This window comes from Monodelphis domestica, chromosome 5 (assembly GCF_027887165.1).
Source record: "Monodelphis domestica isolate mMonDom1 chromosome 5, mMonDom1.pri, whole genome shotgun sequence".
NCBI classification, from domain to species: domain Eukaryota; kingdom Metazoa; phylum Chordata; class Mammalia; order Didelphimorphia; family Didelphidae; genus Monodelphis; species Monodelphis domestica.
This window is the reverse complement of record NC_077231.1, coordinates 26390840-26418577: the sequence shown is the minus strand read 5'-3', so window position 1 is coordinate 26418577 and position 27738 is coordinate 26390840. Positions and strand designations below refer to the sequence as shown.

The 27738-nt window shown below is 51.2% G+C and overlaps 1 protein-coding gene across 10 annotated transcripts in view; it reads left to right on the top strand.

The window, feature by feature from the left end:
• The window catches only part of RBMS2 (RNA binding motif single stranded interacting protein 2), an 85296-nt gene extending 57623 nt beyond the window's left edge, over positions 1-27673 (top strand). For 7 of the 10 annotated variants that reach the window (XM_056797851.1, XM_056797846.1, XM_056797850.1 and 4 more), the window contains 13 exons: positions 8288-8454; positions 14102-14160; positions 15306-15397; positions 16293-16450; positions 17590-17669; positions 17760-17869; positions 18067-18113; positions 21816-21912; positions 22087-22137; positions 22456-22566; positions 23064-23144; positions 23497-23583; positions 23862-27673. In XM_056797851.1, the coding sequence (XP_056653829.1) occupies positions 8312-8454; positions 14102-14160; positions 15306-15397; positions 16293-16450; positions 17590-17669; positions 17760-17869; positions 18067-18113; positions 21816-21912; positions 22087-22137; positions 22456-22566; positions 23064-23144; positions 23497-23577 (1110 nt within the window). In that variant the 5' untranslated portion in view covers positions 8288-8311 and the 3' untranslated portion in view covers positions 23578-23583; positions 23862-27673. Of the gene's footprint in view, positions 1-8287; positions 8455-8889; positions 9026-14101; positions 14161-15305; positions 15398-16292; positions 16451-17589; positions 17670-17759; positions 17870-18066; positions 18114-21815; positions 21913-22086; positions 22138-22455; positions 22567-23063; positions 23145-23496; positions 23584-23843 lie in introns of those variants that run through there. The other 3 variants (XM_056797852.1, XM_056797844.1, XM_056797845.1) reach the window with 3 other exon arrangements.
• Positions 27674-27738: the final 65 nt, after the last annotated feature.

Genomic DNA, 27738 nt, shown 5'->3' with positions numbered 1-27738 from the left:
AATGGATTGATTAATTAACAAGTCCACCCCTGCCCATTGCTTTGGAGGCTGCCAGGATTTTCTATTTGCCTTTGAGGATCCTTGCTCATGGTCAGGAGGGCTTTGGTCCAGGCTGCACTGAGTTCTTCTGCTCCAACCACTCTGGACATCTGGAGCCAGAGGAGGCCACAGGTAACATCCCGACAGGCTTTTGGTTTCTTAGAGTCTCTGGGAATGCCTCCTTGGGCTAGCTTAAATCCTACTTGGTCATTGCAAAAAGCGCAGCCCTAGAAGGGAAGTGGATGGCATTGGTACTCAAGGAAAGGGAAGCACGGTTATGGGACCTTGGTTTGATGTGTTGGCTTTTCTTTGTTTAAGGCACTAGGAGTTAGGGGTCTGGGGTGGAAGGAGACTCTAGCGAAAAGGCGATGAGAGCCATCATTTAAAACCAAGTCTCAGGATATCTAGGTAGCTCAATGGAGTAAGATTCTGGGTTCAGATGTGGCCTCAGACACTGACTAGCTGTGTGACCCTGGGCAAGTCACTTAACTCCAGTTGCCTCACTCTTACCATTCTTCTGCCTTGGAATCAATTCTTGGAATCATTGACTCTAAGACGAAAGGTAAGGGCTAAAGAAAAGTCTGGGGGCAAATAAGTGCTATTGGAGGAGGCTATCGTGAATGAAAGGAGTTTGGGTGAGTTTTAGGACAGAAGGGAATTCTCTTTGTCCTGGATTATTTTAGGTTCCTTTTTTCTATTTGGGATCCAGGAAAACCTCTCTCTCCTCTAGCTTTCCTTAGTCACCCGGAGTAGGTTATCCGCCGCCATAGATGGAGCGTGTAGAGCCTCGGCCAGTCCGACGGCGACTCGATGATGGGCTCATTCCCTGTCAGGAGCGAGGCTAAGGCTCCTCCCCTTGTGGGGGCAGCAGAGGAGGAAGAGGAGTCCCGGCCTGGGACGGAGGGAGCGTCTGCGCTCTGCCCCCGGGAGCTCACCCGCTTTGGCGCCCAGAGGATCTCAGCCACCGTCTGGCCTCATGCTTTTGTTGTGTGGCTGAGAACAGCGAGCCCCAGTTATGCGCTGACTGGTCCAAAGGCACCCATTTCTGACAATTGGGTCAGGAGGCAGAACCAGAACCAGGCACCGAAGGCACCCACCGGTCTGTCGACCCCGGGAGATGCTCGTGAATAAGCGAGGGACCCAGCGTCTAAGAGGAGACGCGACTTTTCATTCATGCGGTGCCCACTTAGCACATACGTGTGTCTCGGCCGGCTCTAGGGGTGCCTGGCGTGCACCTTGGAAGTCAGGACTCTTCCGACAGGGTCCTTCGTACTTGGGTGCCACGAGGCTGCCGGAGGAGGAGGATGGAGAAAACCTGGCCCTGTGTGTGTGTGTGTGTGCGTGCGTGTGTGTGTGTTGTGTGTGTGCGTGCGCGCGTGTGTGTCTGTGTGCGTGTGTGTCTGTGTGTATCTGTATGTCTGTGTGTTGTGTGTGTATCTGTCTGTGTGTGCGTGTGTTGTGTGTGAATCTGTGTGTGCGTGTGTGTATCTGTCTGTTATGTGTGTATCTCTGTGTGTGTGTGTATGTCTGTGTGTGCATGTGTGTATCTGTCTGTGTGTTGTGTGTTGTGTGTGTCTGTGTGTTATGTGTGTATCTGTCTGTGTGTGTGCATGTGTGCATCTGTGTGTTGCGTGTGTCTGTGTTGTGTGTATCTGTGTGTATCTGTCTGTCTGTGTGTTGTGTGTGTATCTGTGTCTGCGTGTCTGTGTGTGCGTGTGTGTTGTGTGTGTATCTGTGTGTTGCGTGTGTGTCTGTGTGTTATGTGTGTATCTGTGTGTGCATGTGTGTATCTGTATCTGTGTGCGTGTGTGTATCTGTGTCTGCATGTCTGTGTGTGTGCGTGTGTGTTGTGTGTGTATCTGTCTGTGTCTGTGTGTGCATGTGTTGTGTGTGTCTGTGTCTGTGTGTGTTGTGTGTATGTGTGTGTTGTGTGTATGTGTGTGTTGCATGTGTATGTGTGTATCTGTGTGCGTGTGTCATGTGTTGCATGTGTGCACGCGTGCAGTTCCCTAAGCCGAGCAGGCGGTGCTCCCCGGGCCGTGTACCCAGATTTGGGGCTGGTCAGAAAGGCGGGCCGGTCGCTCCAGGAAGGCCCTGGCCACGCTCGGTGCCGCCCGTCCCTGCCCTCCGTGCACCCCCTCCTCTGCGGGGTGTCCGAGTGCTCTCCCAGGCCAAGCGCTCGGGGGGGGGGGGGGCCGAGGCCTGCGGCCTCCCCAGAGGCTGCGTTGGAGCCGGCCCTCCGGCTCTGGCCCGGCTCTCAGGGTCGGGGCTCTTCCAAAGCTCTGCTTGGCTTCAGCCTGCGCCAGACCTCATGACGCCCCTGGGAGACGCTGCCGGCCCCTGACCCGCCAGGGCCGGCCTCCGGGGCAGGGCCTGCTCTTCTCCGACAAGGGCCCGCCTGGGCCGGGCTTCCCGGAGAGGCCGGGCGGTGCTCCTGCGCACCGCAGAACGTCCCTGCTTCTCTTCGCTGGGCAGTGACGGGCATCAGGCCCCGGGAGCCCTGGAGACGGAGGACGGAGCGCAGGAACTGGGCACACGGCTGAGGCGCGTCTCCCAAGGGGGCTCCCGAAGGCGTCGGTGAAGCTCACGGCCCTGCCGCGAGACCCCCCCCCTTGGAGCCGAGGAACGTCTGACCAGAGGAGAGCCCCGAGCCTGGGACTCCATCCGGGGCGCCAACCCACCCCCCCACCCCCCTGTCGGGAGCGCGAAACGCCAGCTCTGCCGAGGCACCGGCAGCCTTTTGGACCCGAGGACCAAGCGGGGCGCCACGCAGTGGGTCCCTGCGGGACGTCTTGGCCTCCGTGGCCTCTGACGGGGACCCCCAAGGATGGGCGTGGAAGGACAGTAGTTCTGGAGCTGACGGCCTCCTCCGCCCCGACAGCCGGGGTCAGAGAGGAGCTGCCAGGATTAAAGCAGCAGGTCAGCGGCAGAGCTCCGGAGTCAGGAGAGGCCTACCCAGCGGCCTAGAGCTCTCCTGGCTCGCCAAATGGCTACGCTGCGCCGCTGCTGGGCGGCCTCCTCCCCGAGCTTTGTGGAGTCTTTAAAAAACAGCCCCAGTGAGCGTCAGTATGGAAGGCCAGGAAATCAGGGAGAAGGCCCCGAAGGACAGAGGCAGGATATGGGGGAACGGTGAGCCCCCTCCTTTCTTTCCTTCCCGGAGGAAGAAAAGCAGTGTGACTCCCTCCTCTCTCTGTCTCTGTCCCTCTTTGTCTCCCTCTCTTTCTTTGTCTCCCCCCCCTCTCTGTCTCTCTGTCTCTCTCCCCCTCTCTGTCTCTCCCTCTCTTTCTCTCTGTCTGTCTCTGTCTCTCTCTCTCTCTGTGTCTCTGTCTCATTCTGTCTCTCTGTCTCTGTCTGTCTCCGTCTCTCTGTCTCTGTCTGTCTATCTCTGTCTCTTTCTCTGTCTCTCTCTGTCTCTGTGTCTCTGTGTCTCTCCTCTCTTTCTGTCTCTGTCTCTCTCTGTCTCTCTCTCTGTCTCTGTCTCTCTCTGTCTCTGTCTCTCTCTGTCTCTGTCTGTCTCTGTCTCTCTCTGTCTCTGTCTCTCTGTCTCTCTCCTCTCTTTCTGTCTCTCTCTCTGTCTCTCTCTCTCTGTCTCTCTCTCTCTCTCTCTCTCTCCCCCTTTCCCTTTCTCTCTCTCTGTCTCTCTGTCTCTGTCTGTCTCTGTCTCTGGGTCTCTGTCTCTCTGTCTCTCTCCTCTCTTTCTGTCTCTCTCTGTCTCTGTCTCTCTGTCTCTCTCCTCTCTTTCTGTCTCTCTCTCTGTCTCTCTCTCTCTCTCTCTCTCTCTCTCTCCCCCTTTCCCTTTCTCTCTCTCTGTCTCTCTGTCTCTGTCTGTCTCTGTCTCTGGGTCTCTGTCTCTCTGTCTCTCTCCTCTCTTTCTGTCTCTCTCTGTCTCTGTCTCTCTGTCTCTCTCCTCTCTTTCTGTCTCTCTCTCTGTCTCTCTGTCTCTCTCCCTTTCCCTTTCTCTCTCTCTGTCTCTCTGTCTCTGTCTGTCTCTGGGTCTCTGTCTCTCTGTCTCCGTCTCTCTCTGTTTCTCTGTCTCTCTCTCTCGACCCTTGGGAAACCAGAAAATCTCTTGTATAGGAATTCTCTCCAGAGGAAGGGTCTAATTTCATCCTTTCTCCGAGAGTGACTGAACCATTTCTTCTTACTGGTCAAGACCCTGTTATACAACAATTTTAGAAATTCCTTGGGAACAACCGAAGAATCAAACCTTCATTTCTGGGCTACATCTGCTCTTCCCAGGACCCTCTCTGGCTGTACCGATAGATCTGGCTGCTATGGATAAGGCCTGATTTGGGGATATAGCTGAAGCTCACAGGGTCAAAACTACAGTTTCAGTCTTGAATAACAGATCAGTTTCTTGAGGCAGTTAAGGGGGCCCCAAAAATAGAGGCCCAGGACCCGGAAGCCCTGCATTCAAGTCTGGTCTCAAACACTTTAGTTGTTTGTGTCTCCGTTTCCTCATTTTTGAAATCGGCAAAATAATAGCACCCACATCCCAGGGCTTTTGTGAGTATCAGAAGAGGTAACGAGTGTAAAAGCTTTTGATGCGACGTCTGTCACTAGCGAGCCCTAAAGAAGCCCTGGCCATCGTGATTGCCATCGTTGCTTTAGTATTATCTCCCCAGTTTGCTTTCTTCTTCCTTGACTGTCATGCCTTTGTTCTAAAAGTTCTTCCATTTGAGAATGAGTCCCTGCTGGGAAAGAAGGTGATAAAGATACTGAAATAGGTTTTTTCTCAGCCCGAGTGGCTTGGCCTCCTGACTGACCCATAGTAGTGGCTCTCCTGAATAATCTGAACTCCGTTCATCTTCCGAACTCCAGTGTTCTGAGGTTATAATAGAGGATACACACTTCAGTCTTAATCTGGCCTCGTCTTGCTTTAAATTGGGTGATAGAAATGCTGATGTGAGTGAAAATGGAGGGTTGGAATTGTTATAGTTAAAGAACGGGGCTTGGGCAGCTGAGTGGCTCAATAGATGGAGAGCCAGGCCTGGAGATGGAAGGTCCCGGGTTCAGATTTGGCCTCAGACTTCCTAGATGTGTTCACTTGCCCGGCATTGCCTAGCCCGTAACATTCTTCTGCTTTGGAATTAATACTTAATCTCCGAGACAGGAGGTAAGGGTTCACAACAAGTAAGGCTAGTTATTGGTGTAGTTGACATAAGAGTGATAAAGATTTGATTGGTATTCGAGCAGAGTAGCCAGAAGAATAATATTGATGTCTATTTCTAGGACCCAGCCCAGAGGGGTGTCTGTGACTTGTCCTGTTATCAGAAAGCTGCCCTTGTTGACCACATCATGTGACTCTTGATGTAGCCACTGAGGAGTAATAAATATCTCTCTGGCACATAGGGCCATCTCTCTGGGAAATCCCAGTTCTGGTGCCAGGGAAAAGAGGCTGGGGTAGGGAGGGAGTGTGTGTGTGTGTGTGTGTGTGTGTGTGTGTGTGAGAGAGAGAGAGAGAGAGAGAGAGAGAGAGACAGACAGACAGACAGACAGACAGAGGAGAGAGACAGAGGGAAGATGAGAGAAGAGAGGGAGAGGAGGCAGACAGAGGAAAGAGACAGTGAGAGGGGGAGAGAGACAGAGATGGGGAGAAGGGTAGAGAGAGAAAAAGAGACAGGCAAACAGAGAGGAGACAGTGGAGGGAGGGGAGACAGACAGACAGGAGAGAGACAGAGAGACGGGGAGAGAGAGACAGAGAGATGGGGAGAAGGGGAGAGAGAGAGAGAAAGAGACAGGCAAACAGAGAAGAGAGAGAGACAGACAGAGACAGAGACAGAGAGAGAGAGAGAGAGAGAGAGAGAGAGAGAGAGAGAGAGAGAGAGAGAGAGAGAGAGAGAGAAAGAGAGGGAGAGAGAGAGACAGACAGAGACAGAGACAGACAGACAGAGGAGAGAGACAGTGAGAGGGGGAGAGAGACAGAGATGGGGAGAAAGGTAGAGAGAGAAAAAGAGACAGGCAAACAGAGAGGAGACAGCAGAGGGAGGGGAGACAGACAGGAGAGAGACAGAGAGATGGGGAGAAGGGGAGAGAGAGAGAGAAAGAGACAGGGAAAGAGAGGAGAGAGACAGGGGGAGAGACAGAGACACACAGAGAGAGAGAGAGAGAGAGAGAGAGAGAGAGAGAGAGAGAGAGAGAGAGAGAGAGAGAGAGAGAAGGAGAGGGAAAGAGAGGAAGAGAGACAGAGACAGGGAGAGGGAGAGGGAGAGAGATTGTGAGAGATTGAGAGAGAGATTGATCAGGTATCTTGCTGGAGCCACCAAAGCCTTTGGATTATCCCAGATGAGGTGCTGGATCTTCTTTCTTCTTTGCCAAAATATGAGAGCAAGGGAATAATGGGTGGGTGGGAGAATACTGGTGCTCTCTGTGTACATCTAATGCATAGACAAGCAGCTTTCAGGACTCCCTATTTGCTACAGAATAAAGGACAGACTTGAAAGTCTTTCACTGAATTTTCCCCGTAATTCAGCCTCGTAGTTCTTTTCTAGCCTTGTTTTACACTATTCCACTTTGCTCACTCTAGGTTCCAGCCAAACTGGACCTACCTGTTTCTCGATCTTCTTCTGCTAACTCCTACCTTGGTCTGTTCAAGTAGGTCAGCTGCCATGTCTGGAATGTTTTCTCATCGGTGCCTATTGAGATGGCAGAGGAGGGGCCACTTTTTTCTCTTCCTGCCCTCCCATCACTAAAGGTGCCCGAGACCCAAGCCTTCTCAAATGTTCTCTGGCACTCTTGGATGTCTTTTTAGTCTTCACCATGCTCTTACGTAGTATTAAATCATTAGATCCTTGAGGACAGACACGGTGTCCTTCCTTCTCTTTAAATCCATCCCCAGTGCCGTACCCACAGTACATGCGTGCTTCTTGAAGAGTGGCTGAATGGAAGGGACCAAGGACCTGCTGTCAGATAAATGGGTCTCTCTTGAGGGATAGGGACATTCCCTCTTTGGTCTTTGCGCTTGCATTCGAGTTTTAGTGAAAAGGATACAGTAGAAGTTGCAGTCAGGTGCCCGAGTTTGAACCCCAGCTTCTCTGTTTCACAATCTGTGTGACCTCAGCAAGTCCCCCCTCCCCTGCCGCCCGCCACTATCTCCTTTGCTGTAAAATGAAGGGGTTCCACTGGTTGATCTCCAGGTTTCTTTTCAGCTGTAAATCACACAAGTTTATGAATGAATCTCCTTCATAAAATGGATATTAAAACTCGTGTTGGGAATAAAACTGAATTGGGATTAACATCCTTAGGTGTCAGGTAGTGCTATAATACTGTTAGATCACCCAGCTTCCTTTATCCAGTGGGGCTAGTCAAGCAGCCCCTGAAATGGAAGTGTATACAATAAAATCTTGAAAAGGATTACTAGAAATCTGGTAAGCCTTTCAAGGCTTGGTTTCCCTTAATGTCCTGATCAGTCTGGTATCTGTGAACTGATCCAAACCTTTTTTGAACCTTGGACCACTCCTCGGGGGTGACCAAGTCCATATTTTTCTACTGCCTGAGTGATAAACTATTACTTCCTTGTGTTTGTAAAGCTTCCCACATAGAGGGTACCTCCTGGTACCTACAAATATTATAGATTTGGTTCATAAAGCCATATTGAGCCTAGTCGCTCTTTTTTGCAGCCTCTCCTCTCTTTTGGTCTTTCTGGGCTGGGAAATCCAGATCCAGGGAATTTTTACACTGAATCCAGTTCCTGGCCGCTGGTCCTCTGCCCCCTGGATCAGCGTTGATGAAAATATCTTTTCCAGAGTCTGTTACAACAATAAAAATAATTCACCTTCTTCTACTGTTTCTGTTAACGGAACGCTCTCCTCCCAACGACCCTGGGAGTGGCCATTTTTTACAGATGAAGAAAAATCCTTAGCTTGACTTCTCCCACCTTCCTAGCGACCGTGAGGAGACAGAGTCATTGCCCTCCCTCCCCCCCCCCAAAATACTTGATAGCAATTTTAGTTTTTATTCATGTACATGTATGTAACTCTTTTTGGTCTAGATCAGTGATGTGACAGGCTTGAAGAACTCCTGGGGACTGAACTCCCTCTACCAGTGCCCCAGGGAAGCAACTGGCTTTTTACACTTGGAGTCGTAAATCACTGCTTTCTCTTTCCCATTGATTTCTGGGATGACAGTTTCTTCTGAAATTCAAGATCCCCTTTGCTGGGGATGAGATTCCAGAGACCCTGAGAGATGGCTCCCCCAGCCCTGCCAGCATGACCCCTCTGATCCCCTGCTCTTTTGTGTCTCCCCACAGCCTTATGTGTCCGTGGCTCAGCAGATGGCACCACCTAGTCCGAGCAACACCACCACCAGTGGCAGCGGTGGGGGCGGTGGCGGTGACCAGCTGAGCAAAACCAACCTGTACATCCGAGGGCTGCAGCCAGGCACCACAGACCAGGACCTAGTCAAGCTCTGTCAGCCGTAAGTCAGGGCACCCCTCGGGCAGGCTCCCATGGGCGGTGAGACATGGGAAAGTTGTAGCTTCCTGCCAGATAGCCTTACTCTGAAGTTCTCCGCTTCTTTGCCTTTTTCCTGTTTCTTCCTGATGACTCTCACCCGTGCTCCTCCCACAGAAATCACAAACCTCCATTATGCTCTTCTGAATCTAGAGGAAAGCAGGGGGGAGCTGGCTTTCGAAGCCCAGTGCACAAACCTTTTTCAGATCTCTTTCCCAGACTGGAAACCTCAGTGGAAAGGTTTCTCACTCTCTAGTCCTGCCTGGGAAAATTAACCCCTGGCTCTCCCCCATGCAATGGTTTTCTCCTGTGTGGAGGCTATTTTAGGAGGTCAGACAAAATAGAGACTCCTAGTTAGTTGTAGACTTGGAGCCTGCTGATTGAGAACTTCTCTTGCCAGAGAAGCCTTGATTTGGAAGGAAAAAAGGAGGAGTAGAGAAAGAAGGGGAAGATTGGAGGAAGAACAGGCTGTCTGTCATTCTTCGGCTGCCCCTGAGGTCCTTCTGAGATTCTGCAAAGTAACTTTGAGTCATGAGGTGGGTGGTAGCCTCAGCTCACCCCAGGCAGGAATGCTGGAAGAATCATGAGAGCCCAGAAATGCCCTGTTTGCTCTCACTGGGCAGGGAAACATTTCAGATGAGGAATTGGAAAGGAGTTGGGGTGTGGGACGAGTGGAATGGAAAAGGTGGACAGAGCCTGAGCAATAGAAGGATCTTGCCGAGGGAAGGGGAGCGGAAGAGCCTCAGGTGGTTGACTCACACGATCTGGCCCAGAATTTGGAAGGTGGAAGAGACCTTGGTGGCCATCTAGCTCAATCTGTATGCGAAGGAACCAACCCAACAAGTGGGCAAGCCTTCCACGGAGGAGGAATCTCTGCCCCTCTGAGCTCTCCATTCTACTTGCAACTGGCTCTCATTGTCAGGATGCTTTACCTGAAATCAAACCTAAATTTGCCCCTTTGCTTCTGGTTCTTCCCTCTGGAGCCAACCACAAGTTTGATCCTTCTTCCACATGACTAGTCGCCTTTCAGATACGTGAATGTATGCCAGACCACTAGACGTGGATTCCCTGATGGCAGGATGACGGAAGGGTCTGTCTCAGAGACACAGGGAAGAACATCCAGTATCCGGGGTCCTTGAAAACTCCGACTCCGAATCTTCACCTCTCACCAAAATGCCCATTTGCTCCAGATCCTGATCTGTTCCTTTAAAGAGTAGAGTCAGAGCCAAAAAATATGGAGATAGAATGGGATCCAGAGATGGACCTAGTGCCACAGGAGCTTGTGGAAAAAGTGAGTACTCAGTACTCAGTGATCCGTGAAGCTCGCCCACCACCCTTCAATTATACACACACACACACACACATTCTTACTCTCTCTGCCTCTGCCTCTGTCTCCCCCCTCTCCCTCTCTGTCTCCCTCTCTCTCTCTCTGTCTCTCTGTCTCTGTCTCTCTGTCTCTCTGTCTCTTCTCTCTCTCTCTCTCTGTCTCTCTCTCCCTCCCTCCTTCTCTCTCTCTCTCTCTCTCTCTCTCTCTCTCTCTCTGTGTCTCACTCTGTCTCTCTGTCTCTCTGTCTCTCTGTCTCTGAAAAACACTGCATGATATAGAAGTGATAAACCAAAGAAGGCTTTTTGTTTGTTCTTTCTATTTCTTCTTATATTGTCTTGCCACCATTTGTCTATGCATCGCAGTCATTTTAGGGCTCTTTCTACCCTAGTTTGAATCTTCCATTATGATGAAGCAAAACAGCTAAATAAAAACATCTGACACTGACCACATCCACTCTTTTTTTTCCACTCAGTCCCTCTTTCACACAGCTCCCTAAATAAACTCCTAATACACAAATATGACTGCTTCATATCCCTTCCTCAAAAACTCTTAGTGCCTCCCCTATTGCATAAGAAATAAAATATACAATCTTTGGCCTGCCTTTTTTTAAAAGAAATTTGATAAAATGGCTCCAATCTATCTTTCCAGACTCATTTCAGTCCACTCACCGTCTTAGACCTTTTTATTCTAGCCAATCAATCAACTTACTCCAGCCTTGTAATCCTTTTCCCTCCACTATATATTTATTTGGCTATTCCATATATGCCCTGAAAAATACTATTGAAAGAAGACTTCTTTTCCTTTGGATTTGTATACCCTGATTGATGAGGCAAAATTCAAGATAAAGAAAATTAAAAGTTTATTAAAATACATCAAAGTAGGGGCAGCTAGGTAGCACAGTGAATAGAGCACCAAGCCTAGAGTCGGAGGACCTGGGGTTAAATCTGGCCTCAGATACTTCCTAGCTTTGTCATTCTGGGCCATCACTTAACCCAATTTGCCTGGCTTTTGCCACTCTACTGAGATAGAAAGAGTAGGAGTAAAGAAAAAATGCATCAAGGAAGCAAAAACATCAATCCTCCAATTTCACGGCAGGCCAACTTTTTTATAATAAAACTTCATAATGAGAGAGACAATTTTGATAGGACCCCATAGGCAGAAGCATTGGGTCCATGCAGCTCAGCTCCCCACCAACGTGCGTGACATTTTGCCCAAGTTGGTTTTTGTAGGTGCCATTTCCCACACAGGTGGGTGAGCATGTGGCTCACCTATATGACAGATAGAGCAATGCCTCCCCCCAACACTGACTGACCAGCATGACTGAGAACACAATGGTTAAGGTACCTTTCAATAATTCCCCTCTGCATCTTTTTTTGACATGGTTGTCTTTCCCTGGCTACAGCTTAGGTGCCTCTCTCCTCTCCTCTCCCTCTCCTCTCCCTCTCCCTCTCCTCTCCTCTCTCTTCCTCTCTCCTCTCCCTCTCCCTCTCCTCTCCCTCTCCCTCTCCCCCTCCCCCTCCCTCTCCCTCTCCCCCTCCCTCTCCTCTCTCTCTCTCTCTCTCTCTCTCTCTCTCTCTCTCTCCCCCTCTCCCTCCCTCCCTCTCTCTCTCTCTCTCTCTCTCTCTCTCCTCTCTCTCATCTCTCTCTCTCTCTCTCTCTCTCTCTCTCTCCCTCTCTCTCTCCCTCTCCCTCTCCCTCTCCCTCTCCCTCTCCCTCTCCCTCTCCCTCTCCCTCTCCCTCTCCCTCTCCTCTCCTTCTCCCTCTCCTCTCCCTCTCCCTCTCCTCTCCCTCTCCCTCTCCCTCTCCGCCTCCTTCTCCTCTCTCTCTCTCTCTCTCTCTCCCTCTCCTCTCCTTCTCCTTCTCCCTCTCCCTCTCCCTCTCCCTCTCCCTCTCCCTCTCCCTCTCCCTCTCCTCTCCCTCCTCCTCTCCCTCTCCTCTCCCTCTCCCTCTCCTCTCCCTCTCCCTCTCCGCCTCCCTCTCCTCTCTCTCTCTCTCTCTCTCTCCCTCTCCTCTCCTTCTCCTTCTCCCTCTCCCTCTCCCTCTCCCTCTCCCTCTTCCTCTCCTTCTCCCTCTCCTCTCCCTCTTCCCTCTCCCCCTCCCCTCTCCCTCCCTCTCCCCCTCCCTCTCCCTCTCCCTCTCTTGCTCTCTCTCTCTCCCTCTCCCTCTCCTCTCCTCTCCTTCTCCCTCTCCTCTCCCTCTCCCTCTCCTCTCCCTCTCCCTCTCCCTCTCCCCCTCCCTCTCCTCTCTCTCCCTCTCCCTCTCCCTCTCCTCTCCTCTCCTTCTCCCTCTCCTCTCCCTCTCCCCCTCCCCTCTCTCCCTCTCTCCCTCTCTCCCTCTCCCCCTCTCCCCCTCTCCCCCTCTCTCCTCTCTCCCTCTCCCCCTCTCCCCTCTCTCCCTCTCCCTCTCTCCCTCTTCCTCTCCCTCTCCCTCTCCCTCTCTCCCCTCTCCCTCTCCCCCTCTCCCTCTCCCTCTCCCCCCTCCCTCTCCTCTCTCTTCTCTCTCTCCCTCTCCCTCTCCCTCTCCCTAGCCCCAAGTGCCTTCTAAACAGTAGACTTTTTTTTAAATAAATGATTATTGAATTAGAAGGATTTCCTGACCTGGTCCCTGTGGTTGAAAGGGACTGTGTCCCTCATTTGTAGGTAAAGGAGAGCCCAACCTCACTTGGGGGAAGGGCTAATATGGGGGTGGGAGAGACGGATCTTGGTCCTCTTGTTGGGAATCCTTTCAGGGGAAACAGCATTGGGCCAGCTGTAACCAACTGCACTGGAAATTCTTAGCTCAAAGGCTCAGGCCCCACCCCTGGTTCTGTGTGGGATGGCAGCATCTGTGCTCTTCTGTCTACAGCCCGAATTCTCCTGTGTCCCTCCCAGCTGCTGGCACTCAAGGGTCATGGTCATTGGGGGGCTGGGATTGCCTCAAACATTCCTGCCCTGCCTCAGCCTTCAGGGCTCTGCTTGTCTCCTTCCCCTCCTCCCCACCCCCAGAAACAGAAGCCCCATTGAGGGAATCCTTGGGGGCTTGAGGAGCCCTGGAATCACTGAATCTTCTGTCCCTTCTCTAGGGTCTGGGGGCAGGGTGGGTGATGCTCGATCAGGGCCACAGTTCCTAAATGGCCCCATGTTTTCTCTCCTGCTGCATGTTGGCGTTTGAGCTTATTTGGGACCCTTGCTCTGCCTTTTGAAGACTCTGGCCTCCGTGTTTTGGACTATATGGGGATTGGAGGGTTAGGGGAATTCCATAAGGCTACCAGCACACTTCAGTCCCGAATCCTACACATTTGCCTCATGGGCCGAGGCAATTAGTAACCAAAGGAGTCTGTCTGAGACCCGAGCCAAAAGGTAGGGCCGTTGGAGAGAGGTGAAAAATAGAGGTCCTGGGGCAGAAGTGCAGAAGGCCAGACTGACCTTCCAGACTGGGCCATGTCCACCAAAGGGCAGACATTTGGAATCCCTGGTGTCAGAGAAGGCCTTGGGAGATCTATCCCTCTACCAGCATCTGAGTGACCACCAAACGCCAGGTCCTGTGCTCAGTAGTGAAAGGACTAAGACCAAAGCCCCTGCCCTCTGGAAGCTTGCATTCTTTGGGCTAAGGAGGGAGAAGAGCTAGATCCAGAGGTGCATTTTTATAGACGAGGGAATTTGGGGAGGCCCTAAGCAGCTGGGGAAATCGGGAGGAGCTTCCTCTGGAAAGTGGTCCTTGAGCCAAGACTAGAACGCAGGCTCCCCTGCCCTAGAAAGAAAGCTGGCGTTCTCAGTAGGGGGACAAGCAATGCAAAGGCATGGATTCAGGAAATAGGGTGTCCGCCATGAAGAACCATCAGAAGACCAGTTGGCCTAGCCATAGAGCAGCGTGGAAGAAGCCAAGAAAGGTAGGTTGGGTTCAGGCCACGAAGAGTTTTCCAGATGGAGGACTGTGAGGATGTGGCTGTGCTGTGTGGCCCAAGCTAGATGACTAGCTTCAAGCAGCATCAAGTGCTCACATGGTGGGTGCTTGATGCTTGTTGACTGATTGATCTGCCTTCTGAGAGCTTGAAGCTTTCTCTTCTGATCATCCATCTTAGACCCCCCATTCTTGATGGCAACCTCTCTCTTGAGGGTGCGGGGATTATGGTGGGATTGGTCTTTCTTCTCCATGTGGAATGACTACCTGGAGTCTTCCTAGGGCTGGTGCTTGCAATGGGAGGTGGGGATGGACTTGTTACCCTGTCTCTGGCCTCAAAGCTTACTCTCATTCTTGCCCCAAATAATTACTTTGCTTTTTTTTCCCTTCCTCCCCCTCCCCCCAGATATGGTAAAATTGTTTCAACTAAGGCCATATTGGACAAGACCACAAACAAATGCAAAGGTGAGAAGACAGATTATCTTGGGGGTAGGTAGTATTTTTTAAGGGGTTGTTTATCTCCTTTGTCCCTAGGTTAGCAAATGCAGTGCCAGGGAATTTATTTAGTTTGCCAGGCCTTTAGCAGGGATTGAAATGGGGAAGCTAGTGGCTAGAGAGCCAGGAGCCGGGGGACCTTGGACACTTCCTAAGTCTGTGACCCCGGCAAGTTATTCTGCTCCGATTGCCTTGCCCTGGCTCTTCTGTCTTAGAGTTGTGACTAAGATGGAAAGCAAGGGCTTAGAAAAGAAAGAACTGATTGATATTCCCTAGAATTCCTGGCGATCATATTGCTTTAGCTACCAATGTCATCATGGTTACTCAAGCACAGTAAACAATGAAGACACACAACCCATGTCTCTTTGAATTTATCCCTTGCCTACATTTTTCTGGATTTGGTGGTAGTAGTGGGGAAGGGCTTGTGAGTTAAGACTGAGCCTAGCAACTTAAATTCCCCTTGTGAAAGTCAAGTAGGCATGCGTGTCTAGAGGCAAAGACACACTACCAATGGCAGGGACTTAGCTGTGTGCAGATAAATTGGGCTGTGTTTAGGAAAGTGAAGGTCTGTTGCTGGCTCTTGGCACCGAGAAGCTCCATGCCCAACATGCCTAATATCTCAGAGATCCACTAGGATACCTAGAAGGGAAACCCCTCCTCGTTGTAGACTATTAATAGGTGTAAAAATCCAATTATTTTCTAGTAATACAAGTATCTTTTATGAGGTTTATTAAAGACTATTAGAAATCAAGGATACAAAATAATAAACCACGTGCCTAGGGCTGTACTACATGTTGCAATGAGACTCGGGTGAGATTATAGGGAATTGTGGGAAGTACCAAGGGCTTCTGGGGATTGAAGTCTGGGGTTCAAATCTCCATTTTTACATCGGGCAGAATTCATGAACTCTTTAGGGCCAAGAGGAAAGGAGGAAAGGGTTCCGGAAGGATCCATCAGTGCAGGATAGAGACATTATCATGCATTGTTAGACCTCTCAAAGGGTTTTTAGAACATCCGGAGACTCCATTGACATTTTCCTTTCTGCCACTCTTCATCAGCCCCTTGAAAAGTTTCTCGGACGTCCCCATTACATTTCACTTGCTCCCCTTTTCCAGGCTATGGCTTTGTAGACTTCGACAGTCCTTCCGCCGCACAGAAAGCTGTCACTGCGCTTAAGGCGAGCGGGGTGCAGGCACAGATGGCGAAGGTAAGATGGCTTTAGCGGCAGCTCGTCTGCCCCACCTGGGGTCTCAGCTCAGGGCTTCCACATCCCTCAGAAAACCCGGACAGAGGGCCGCTGTCTGGACGAGGAGCCCAGACTCCACGCCTGCGTGGCCGGGAGGAAGAAGGCAGACAACGCGGAGGCTCTAAGTAGTCTGTTCCGCAGGGTCCAGACCCTACTTCCTGGAGCCACGGCCTCACTTGGGCTTTCCTCTGCCTGCCTCCAGTGTCTTGGGAAGCTTTTCCTAGGGCAGTTCAGAGCCAGCGTCCTCCCTCTCCGCAGTGTTTCCCTCTAAGCTTGGGGGGCAGGCAGGAAACGTCCCTTTCTCTGCTTTCTTCCGTAGCCTGAGTGCCTATAGCATCAGCAGAGAATCCTGTCGGGCTCCAGGCACTGGGGACTTTTCCCTTTTTTCTACGTGATAGAAAGTTTGATCCTTTTAGTGCTTCTCGTTAGGTGGGGGCCAGGCGGGAGACCCACTTGTGTCCTGAGAGGTAAAGGGAAGCCCTGAAGGCCAAAGCAGGAGAGAGCCTGAAGGGGTGGATGTCCCAGGACCCTGGGCAGACCCACTGACCGGAGTAACCTAGCCCTGGGGGAAGTCCCCAGGAGCCCCAGAGGGGGCAGTAAGGACGCTGCCTGGCTTCTGTCTTTCCTCTTGTTGCCCTCCCTCCATCAGAAAGTGAACACGCACTTCAGCTCAGAGGGACTCTTCTGGGTCTGCCCGATGGGGCCCCAGCCTTCTCCTGCCCTTGGGGCTGGCCGGCCGGAGCCGGGAGCTGGGGATGGTCGCGGACCCTTCTCTGGGTCTGCGTCTTGCTTTTTCTGGACGGTGCAGCGGGATCGCGGGGGGAGCCCGCCTGTTCTCACCTTTGTGCTTTCTTAGCAACAGGAGCAGGACCCTACAAACTTATATATTTCAAACCTCCCAGTGACGATGGATGAGCAGGAGCTGGAGGGGATGTTGAAGCCTTTCGGGCAAGTCATTTCTACCCGAATTCTTCGAGACACAAGTGGGACCAGTCGAGGGGTTGGCTTTGCAAGGTGAGAGACCCCGAGAGCCACCGGCTGAAGCCCCTGATTCTGAAACACTGGAGAGCAATTTAGATGTCCTTCATGGACGTGCATGAGCTCTTTTTGGTCTAGAGCAGGATCTGCAGGCTTAAAGAACTCCTGGGGACTGAACTGGCTCTACCAGAGCCCCAGACGTTGAGGCTTAAATCGCTGCTTGGGTGAGGGATGAAGGGACTTGGCCAGTTTGTGTCCGAGGCAGGACTCGAATCCAGGTCGTTAGGTTCTCTGTTTACTCTGCCCTGCCGCTATTTCTAGCAATCTCTTTCTTCATGAATCCTCTGTGAAATGGGCAGGCCAGATGTCATCAGCACAATGCTCTGGGCCCCTAGTGCTCGGGCATGGGCGGGCCCCTTTCTCCCAAGCCTAGAGAAAATGGTGAATTCTGCCCGGATGCCTGATGCCCCTTGGGGCCCTCAGTCCTCCATTGAAGGGGTGTTGTCTTGCTCGTCTCACTGTCCAGCCCCTAATATAATATTATGTAATATATTATATATTCATTATATACCAATTATATATTAATATATTTACAGATATATATATGTAAACCCTCACCATCCATCTTGGAGTCAATACTGTGTATTGGCTCCAAGGCAGAAGAGTGGTCGGGGATAGGCAGTGGGGGTCAAGTGACTTGTCCAGGGTCACCCAGCTGGGACGTGTCTGGGGTCAGATTTGAACCCAGGACCTCCCGTCTCTAGGCCTGGCTCTCCATCCACTGAGCTCCCCAGCTGCCCCCCAGCCCCTAGTTGAGCTGAGTCAGAGCCCACTGTCTGATCATGAGCTGCCCTCTCCCTGCCTAGCCCTCTCCTGGGTTCTCCCAGCTCCTCGCTTGTCGAGAGCGTTCCCAGATTGTGAGTAACCCAGTTCATTACTCAGGCCTTGCAGGAGAGGCCTGCTTTGGACAGCACATTCGCATTGACTTCCTTCCGGCCTCCAGACCCTGGGAGGAGGCGGGGCTGCCACAGCTGGGACAGGCGTGGTGCTCCTCGGTCCTCCTCTGTTACCTCCTTGTTAGGAGGACTCGGCTTTCTACTAGAGCCCATGGTTGGGGCCGCCAGTGGGCGGGAGGGAGAGCGCAGAGGCCTGAGCCTCCCTCTTGTCCTCCGTAGGATGGAGTCCACAGAGAAGTGCGAAGCCATCATCACCCACTTTAATGGCAAATACATTAAGACCCCCCCCGGAGTGCCAGGTAAGGGTCCGGGAGCCGGCGCGAGAGGGGCACAGCGACGCCGCGGGCAGAGCGGGCAGGGCTGCAGCGCCGTCTCCCCTTCTCTCGCAGCCCCCTCCGATCCTCTGCTCTGCAAGTTTGCCGACGGCGGGCAGAAGAAACGCCAGAACCAGGGGAAGTACGTGCAGAACGGCCGCTCCTGGCCGCGAGAGGGCGATGTGGTGAGTGGGCAGAGGGGCGGGATGGAGGCCCCCCGGGCGACACGGGCACCCCGCCCCCCAGCCCGCCCTTGGGAGAAGCGCTGCTGGGGCGCGTCTGAGAGCCTCAAAGGCGGGCCTTCCGGCCGCGGAAAGAGAGGTTCCTGGCTCTTGGAGTCCCTCGCCCAGACTCGGGCTGATCATGTGCTTCTCTCCCGCAGGCTGGCATGGCCTTGACCTATGACCCTGCCACAGCGCTACAGAATGGGTGAGTGGGCTGCATGTTTCCTGTGACCCCAATACCCAGAATGACCGGCCCTTACACAGCGCCTCCGCGCTTGCCTGTTCTCTTCCCAGCAGCCCTGGGAGGCGGGTGGTGGCAGCATACGGGCATCCTGCTTCACAGAGGAGGCTTAGCAAGCTGAAATGGCTCGCCCCTTGCCCCAGGGGCCCCCCAATGTCCTGCCTGGGCACTGGCTGCTGCGCAGACACCGTAGCGGCGTACTAACACTCAGAGAGACCCTCGAGGAAAAGGGCTGCCAGCCTGGAGCTCAAAATAGTCCAGGCGGCTCGGGGATGTATTGAGATCTGAGAGATCTAGGGAGGGGAAAGGGGGCGAGTGTCCCTTGGATGGAGGCGGCACGATCCGGGACAAATGCAGAATCATTCACATTTCTACACATCGCAAACGAGAATCCAAAAACCCGATGGAGAAAGACCATCGACAGTTAGGACAGCGTCCGATGTTCTTCAAGCGGACATCTATAACAGACCTGTACAGAGACACATTTTAAAGACTTCTGCTTAACAGAAATTAAGAAGGAATTCAACAATTGTAGGGACAATGCCCCACCATATAGAAAAGGCTAGGGAGGTGTAGACAAAACCCCCCCTTGTTTTAATCTAATATCTGTCGCAATAACAAAGGGCTATTTTACAGAATCGGAAAACTCCGTTGCAATATTAATTATAGAAAAACAGAACTATCAAGAGGGTCTTTGGGAAAATATTTATGTAGTGCTTGTCCTGACAGCTTTCAAGATACACTATGAAATGGTCATTATAAAAATAGAAACAATATATAGGTTTTGCATGATTATACATGTGTAAGCCAGATCAAATTGCTTACCATCACTGGGAATGAGGAGGGAAGGAAGGGAGAGAGACAATTTGGATCAATAATTGCGGAAGAATGATGTGGAAATCTGTTATTCCATGTAAATAGTAACATAAAATATCTTTAACAAAAAAAAAATAGAAAAATAACTGGAATAGAAAAAAAGTCCAGAAATAGAACCTAGTCTACCAATAGTTTCCAAAAATTAATTAGTTTCTCTGTTACATGTAGAAACAATTTTGGACAATGGTTTTCTGACTCCTCTCTTCTGATAGTTTAATCTATGTTATACCAGCACATATACAGTACATATTTCCATATGGTTTATGTTGTGATAGAAGACACATATCACACATACAATAAAAATGTCATGAAGGAAATAAAGTGGAAGCTAGCGTGTGCTGATCCGCACTCAGACTCCAGCACTTCCTCCTTTGGCTAAGGATGGTATTTTCATCATGAATCCCTTGTGCTTGGTATCTTGGAGACTTGCTTTATTGATAAGGGTTTAGTCCTTTACAGTTGATCATTATTCATGAAATTTCTGCGTTCTGCTCACTTCACTTTGCATCAGTTCATGAGTCTTTCCAGATGTTTCTGAACTTATCCTGTTTGTTCAAGGAAGCCTGTGAGTTTGTCCTTGGTCAGATTTCTCGCTTAACCTCTCTGAGTTTATTGTCTTCATCTGTAAAATAAGGAGCTTAGACGAGATGGCCCTTGAGGTGTCCCTTCCAGCCCTTGAGTCTGTGGTCATAGAAGTTAGGGGAAGGAGTCACTCAGCTTTTAAAATTTAGGACATGTGGGTAACAGTATTATGGAAAAATGAGTTCTGGTGACTTTCATTCCAAACCTCAACCCTCTAGTTGGATTAATATCATAAATTGTTTCTGGAAACTGAAAGAAAATTATTTATCTCCGTTGTGGAGAGGAAATATTTTTTCTTAAACAAATGGAAGAAATTATTGGAGGCAAAAATCAATGGATTTAATTATGTACAAATATTTTTGTTTATTCTTTGTTATGCTTTGCATGACAAATTAAAAGAATGTTAAGTGCGGACTAAGTGTGAAGTCATTTCTTAAAATGGTACCTCTCCTGCTGTCAGGGTTGGAAGTATCTAATAGGGGCAAAAGAGAATTAGGCAGTGAAAATCTTTGTCTTTTGAAGGGAAGATGAAGAAAGAAGTAGCATCTGAACTGGGCCTTTAGGGAAGAGAGGTGCTTGAGCAGAGAGAGGAGAGATGGTCTGAGAAAAAAGCCACTAGAGTTGGGACGAGAGGTGGAGAGAAATTCAGTTTGACTGGATCTTGGAATACTTAGCATGAGTGACAACAGCAGAGTAAGAAATGGTGGGTTAGACAGGTTGAACAGCCTTACATGCCATGGCCAGGAGTTGAACCATTTACCTGTAGACAGTAAAGAACTGTTGATTAGATGTGGGACATGACGGTGCCGACACATCTGAAAGATGCCTCAGACATGGACAGTGGTTGGGAGAGGTCATGGACTAGAGAGAGGACTTGTTAGGGGTCCTTCCAATAGCCTAGGCAAAGGGAATGGAGTTGGGAACAAAAGTGGGCAAGTGACAGGATGTCTAGGGTTGAGGGAGTGGCAAGAATCAGAGATGACTGAGAGTAGTGGGGAAGGTGGGGCAAGGTAGTGAGAGTGGCCAATTTTTCAAGGAAAATACGATCAGTTGAGTTTGAGGGTGCCATCATGTCACCCTGGGGTGTTATCCCTATGGCAGCTAGAAATGTGAGACCATATCTGTAGAGAGGTTTTCAGCATTAAAAAGGAAAACTATTTGGGGTAAATGGATCTGAATAGAAGAATAACAGGAATGGTTTTCTAATGGAGCCATGGTCAAAAGAGGAAAAAACACAAATTGTTCATAACTGCTTGAAAACCTGTTTAAACATTTACTATCCCAAGATGCCATTTTCAAGCAATGGTAATACTTTATTATGTAGCAAGTTAGCAAAAAATGGTTTTAAAAACTGTACAATTGGGAGAGCTGGTCCCCAGCAGGAAAGGAGTCAAAGCAGTTCCTCCCAAACGGCAAATCTTTGAAAGGGTGATCTGGATCATTAGTAGCAAGAGAAATGCAAATTAGAATGGTTCCCCTCCCTGCAAATGGGCAAAGACAAGCCAGGATGGGGCCAGTACCTAAAGGTGGCCATGGGATGATGAGTACACGCCTGGTGGCACTGTGAATTAGAGCAGCAGACCTGGATATCAGTTTGAAATTGTGCAAGAGACTGTTTTTGCAAAGTGAGAACCATCCATCGGGGGAAAACTGAACAACTACCAAACTGGAAGGGACCAGAGAGGCTTCGGAGAAAAATGCCGCCTTCCTTTCTCAGCAGAGAGGGGGCTGGCTCATAGAGCACAGAGTAGTATGTATTGGTAGATATGGTCACTGTAGTTTATGATTTTGGTCATTTTTAATGTTACAAGGAAGCTTGACTTGCAGAGGAGGAAGTCCAAAAATGGCTTTGTGGTAAAGAGAAAAGGCATCTTTTTTTTTTTTAAACCCTTACCTTCCATTTTAGAATTAATACTGTTTATTGGTTCCAAGGCAGAAGAGCAGTAAGGGCTAGGCATTAGGGGTTAAGTGACTTGCCCAGGGTCACACAGCTAGGAAGTGTCTGAGGCCAGATTTGAACCTAGAATCTCCTGTCTCTAAATCCACTGAGTCACCCAGCAGCCCCATCTGTTTTGTTTTGTTTTAAGTGACAGGACTATAAATAAACAGGCCTGTCTGGGTAGGTTGAGATCAGTGGGAACTCACAGAACTTAACCTTTCATCCCATGGTTTCCTGTAGCTTTTATTTAATCTGACTTATCCCTGCAGGTTTTATACAGCGTCACCTTACAGCATCAACCCCAACAGGATGATTGCCCAGACAACAGTATCTCCCTATCTCCCATCTCCTGTATCTTCATATCAGGTAAAAGCATCATTATTGGGGGTGGGGGATGCATTTTCTTTGGTTTAACATGGGGTTCAGGTGAAGGGGGTGCCTATCTCCTAAGCCTTTGCTCTCTAAGGCCAGCTTTTATCGTACTCTTGGCCCTGGCTTTGCCAACACAGGGGGTGACTCAGACATGTCCATTCTCTGTAGGTTCACAGCCCATCTTGGATGCACCACCAGTCATACCTCATGCCACCAACAGTGAGTGTTTGTAGTCTTTCCTGCAGTGGAGAAAGGGAGGGAGCATTACCCTGAGGAAGCTGGACCAGAGCTTTTTAGTTCCTCACCAGATAGCCCTCTCTGTCCTCATTCAGCCAGGCAACCGAGTCAGGGGGGGCCTCTTCCTTGGGCACTGCTTGATGCTCAAATGTCTCCCCTCCTGATACCTGACAAAGACTTTTGGGGTTCTCTGGGGGCCATGATTAACCTTTATTCTAGGCTGCCTCCTACCCTTGAGTCTAATGACTTTGAAACTCATCCTATCCCTATTTTCTCCTCTCTTCCTCTTCATTTCCCCAGGGGACAGTCTTGCCCCCGGGGATGGATCACACCATTTCCATCCAGCCTGCCTCAATGATGGGACCTCTCACCCAGCAGTTGGGCCACCTTTCCCTCAGCAGCACGGGCACGGTAAAGCCATGGGTGATGGGGAGGTCAGTCACTCCACTGTGAACATTTCCTGGGCTCTCCTACACATGGTAGTCTGTACAGTTCTTTTGTAGTAGGGATAAACATGCTCAACACATGGTTTTTTATTAGGATGGAACCCAAGATAATGTGAGTGGTTCAAAGGCAGTCCATTTGGAATGGTAAAATTATACCAGACTCATGAGGCTGCCTTGTCATCATTATCCTCTCATCATTCCCTTCCTATAGCTGTACAGGCAGACCAAAATAGGATATTTTCCAAGTTTTTGCAGGTTGCCTAGAAATTCTTACAAGAAGAAATAGCTCTGTATTTTTATGCCACCCCATTCCGGGAAGGTGCCAGTTTGTACAAGGTTTAGGGTTAGAGAATGCAGTGAATAAGCAAAGGCAGGGGTAGCTGAAGGGCCAAAGTGGGGATGAGGAAAGAGGAGGCAGCCTGAGTCAAGCCTCCTTCATCCTGGTGATATTCCTTTTTCTAGTATATGCCCACAGCTGCAGCTATGCAAGGAGCTTATATCCCCCAGTACACGCCTGTGCCTTCTTCCAGTGTTCCAGTAGAGGTAAGAGCTTGGTGATCACCCCAGAGAGGTGAGGGATATGATTGGAGCAGGGGCAACACAGCCCCCAACTCATGACCTCTCAGGGAGAATGATTCTAGCTGAGTAGCATGTAGGACTGGAAGTAATAAAGACCCAGGCCCTGCCCTCTCTGTCCTGCTGGATGCCTCCTCTTTGCCAGTGGTCATGGCCCGGATGTTGCTCATATATTGATAGCCTTGGGTATGGGGTAAGGAAAGAGTGGGCTAGTCTGAATTGGGGCTTGAAATACTAGAGTTTGGAAGCACATCAGTCAGTTTGGTGAGAGGGCAAGGGCCAGGAAGGATGTCCTCTCACTGCCTTGGTTGTGATACAGGAGAACAGTGGCCAGCAAAATCAAGTAGCAGTGGACACTCCCTCTGATCACGCAGCCTATTCCTTCCAGTACAACAAGTAACAGTGGGTAAGAGCTGTGCGGTGAGGGCAGGAGGGCCAGAATTGGAGGGCAGAGAGGGTGTTAGGGGAAGCCCCCAAACCTGGGAGACCTTAGGTTTGCTGGGTGTCTGGCTCTCACCTGTTCTTGTTGTGGGCGTCCTTTTGGTCTTGCTTGTCCTGTGGTTCTTTTTCCAGCTCTGCTGGGTTGGAAGTGGTTGGGAGCAGAGAATGAGGAACAAGGTGTAGACCAGCCAATTCTGAGCAGGCCTGGTCATGGTTATTATGAAGGACTGATGTGTTTTCCAGATGGGCCCGGGCCTGAGAGGACACCATCTCTGCTCTTGTGCCTGCCGCTACCCCACATCACTGGTGGAGCCTGGGGTTACAAGGCCACCCTTTCTTTGTGCCGCATCCAAGGAGATCAGATATTATTTTTCTTTCTTTTGCAAAGAAAACATTTTTTAAAACCACAACAGACTCAACGTACCCCAAGGAGACCAGCTGGTGACTGGACATTCACGTCTCCATTTGAGAAAAATTATTGTGTTGTGTTGGGATTTATTGTTTGGGCTATTTTTTAAAATTTCTTTTCAAAGAAAGTGGAAAGATGTGTTGTTGGGGCATTGGCCATGGGTTCTTCTTGATGAGTTTGGTTATGGACTTTTCTGTTTTTATTATTTTCTAGGGTTTGTTTGTTTTTTAATTTTTTTAAAGAAAATATGCAGTTTTTGAATTTTGTTTTGTAAAGCTCCCAGAACCTGTGCCTGCCCCCCCCCCCCTTCTCCACTTTTACCCCAGGTCCATCCTACTAACCCAGTCACTGCTTTCTTCCCATCCCTACACTGTAGAATCTGCCCACTTTGGCTCTTGGACTCGGGAAATTGGGTTGTTTTTTTTTTAAGAGGAATTTGATTTTGTGGGTAAGAACAAAAGCAGAGCACTACTTGGGCAGTGGAGGCAGTTCTTCGTCCCTTCTCCGATCCCTTCCTCGCCTGCCTCCTTCCTGGGAAAGAACACCAGACTGTGGCTGCGGTGAGGAAAGACCTGTCCTTGGGCATTCCAGAGGACCCCTCTTCCCTTGACCCATTTGGACAGAGACAAGGTCTTCCTCCAGAACATCAGACAACGAATCCAGCTCCTTGTGCTCCTCTTCTTGGTGCTACGGGGCCATCTCCATCCCAGGAAGTCATCTTTGGCTTCAGCTCGTCAGGAGTCCCGACTGCTGCTCTGGCTGCTTTTCGTGCCATCTCCAGGAAAGGCACGTTCTCTCTTTTTCCTCCTCACTCCTCTTTGCTGTGTCCAGAGCCCCAACAGCTAGAACAAGTGCTGCCTTCCTTCCTCCCCTCCTTCTCTGCCAGGCATGGAGCAGTGGAGCAGCTGCTTCGCCTTGGTGTAGACGATACTGCCCCACAGGACTTGGTAATTCTCCACCCCTGCCCCTGGGATCCACAGTGCCTTCTGACACCCCCCTTTAGGGATGCAGCCAGGGGAGACCATTAGTTCATCTTTTTGCATGCACTGACTTACCAACAAGCTTTGGGTTGCGTGTGCGTGAGCGCGTGTGTGTGCGTGTGCGTGTTCTTTGCATGTGGGTAGGGGTAGGGGTAGAAAGGGATCCACCAGCCTCTGATTGTGGACTTCACCTGCTTGGTGAGCTTGCCCTTCTGAGATTCTGGGTATCGACTGGCATCTTCCCTCTTCTGGAAGTCCAGCAGCTATCTGGGCTGGAAATGTGCAATAAGCCTTCCCCTCCCACCGAGGCTAGGTCTCTAGGTTCAAGGTCCAGGCTTTGCTCTCCCACCCGCCCACTCTGAGATGTATCTCAGTGCCCAGAGAAGCGGTGGCGGCCTTTTCCTCCTCGCCTGCCACCCAGAGGCCAGTTTTGTTGTTCTGTTCTAGCCCGGGTCCTCTCCACCTGTAGGGAAGGCTCCTGGGCCCCAGCCGAGCAAGGTGACAGATGTCACCTTCCTGTAGACCCCAGGCCAGGTCCTTCCAATTTATCCTTCATGTTTCCTCACCCCAGCTGCCCCTTTGTCCAGTCGGGACAGAGGCTATCTGGCAGCCAGTTTCCCATTTTGGGGGTGCTTTCTACACTTGTGGCACCCCCCGCCCCGGGACACGTTTGCTCAGAGGTTGCCCCTCTGCCTCATCTCATCCCAGGTCTCCCATGAGGCCAGTCTGGGTCCTGGGCGCTTCGGTTCCTCCCTTGGCTCTAAAGTATCAGGACAGAATCATCCCAGTGGCCTGCTTTGGGGCATCAAGAGTGCAGCCTGGGGTGGTTGGGGCACGATGTGGTCCATGAAAGCGGTGCCCTTCCTGGCACCCCCCGGTCACCCCCCGGCTTTTGGTGGGACTCTGAATGTCCAGAGAGTGGCGCTGGTTTCCTTTTGCCCTTGCGGGGTCTTGTGACATCACATTGTTCTTGTTGGTTCCCGGTGAGGGTATTTCTGGAAGCCGGGCTTGGGGATCAGGGGACTTGGGCTGCCCGCTGGCTCTCACTTTCATTGTTTTGGGTGGTTGCTGATGACTTTATTTGGTGCTTTTGAGATCTCTGGGGGCGGGAGAGGCACGTACTTTAATTTTTCCTCCACATTGTAATAATGGCGAGAGCCCGAGAAATGGCGTGAAGGGAGACCCTCCCTCCCTCCTCAGCCACAGACTGGTGGTGGGACAGCCACGGGGTGCTCTAGGTCTGAAGCTGGGGGCCTGGCAGGGCTTTCTTCTCTGCACATCCTCACCTCCTCTCCCTGCCAAGAGCAGCCCAGACGCTCTTGGCAGGGACGGCGTTTTCCTGTGTCTCTGCGCACGTGTGTGTGCACACACGCTTCTTTTCTGTTTCGTAAGAAAGCCAAATAGGACTATCCCTGAGCCTGGCATCCCCTCGTGTGGCTCGGGGTCCCAGATGGCCCGGAGAGCCTGGGAACGGGGGCCAGCCACCACTGTGGGGGAACGGGGCCAGGCAGGAAAACCTTGTGTCTTGGGGGCCCCGGGGGCAGAGGCGAAATGTTTCTTTTGACCATTTTGTTTTGTTTAACCAAAGAAGTTCCGTGGGCCCTCCTCCCAGAGCCTCCTGTCCCCAGACTCCCCAGACAGGCGGACAGCCGGCTGCATCCTGGGGATGGAGGCGCCGCGGCACAGCCAAGCCCGTCCCTTCTCTGGTGGCTAACAAGGGCCTTCCTCCCTTTGGTGCTAAGGCCGGGTTTCCCTCCTTTGGCCTGCCTTCCTGCTGCCGGCTTCATGGAGGAGGGGGAGGGGGAGGAGTCAGGCCACCCGCCCCGCTTGCCGGGAGGCATTGAGTGCCAAGGGCAGGAGGACCCCCTCGCGCACCACCACAGCTGAGCAATAAAACCAGGGGAATGGATGGCGGCGTCCATGGGCAGACGCCGGGGGAGAGCTTAGATCCTTTGTGCCTTGACGTCCCTGATCTGGTCATTCCTGCCCCAGCTCTCCCCCTCCTCACTCGAGCCCCTTCCCAGGCGGGGTCCTCAGGGTTCCCTTCCTCACCAGCCCCAGGGAGCGCCCCCACCCGCTCCGCACCGGCCCCTCCACCACCCACCCATCCTCCTCGCCTCCTCCCCACCGCCTGGCCAGCAATGCCGTCCCCTCACGCATCTACCTCAGACCTCCCGGGCCATTGCTCCCGCTCGGGCCCCTCCGCCGGGCCTGGGGCAGGGAGGGCACCGCTGGGTGGCTGCCGCTTCCTGCAGAGGCTCCGGGGGGGGCCTCCCGTGGCTCTCCCAGACGCACCTCCTGTCCTATCCATCTTCCTTGGAGCCGGCCTGAGGGGAAGACAAGTTGGTATTCAACTGTCTGAGGTCCTGATGGGAGTTGCCAACAGGGGACCATCTTCCCGCCAACCCCGCCTCCTAGAGACCCAGCCTAGACCTGAGAGAAGTTTAATTTATACTTAGACACGTTTTGTACAGGTTTTTTAAAGTTGTTTTCTTTTGGTTTTGTTTATTCAGAGTTTCTAGTTTTGTATTCTGCCTGCTTCTATGCTTGTTAATTATCCCTCAGTTTACCTCCTCGACTTTCCAGCGTCCCGTCCCTTCCCTGCAATCTTGTGGAGCTCCGATTGTCTCATTTCAAACGGTTTCTCAATAAAATGATAAAACCAGCCTCGGTGTCTCGTCCGGGGCGGCGGGGGGGCAGGTGAGCCCAGCTGGGCCGAGAAAGACGCCTT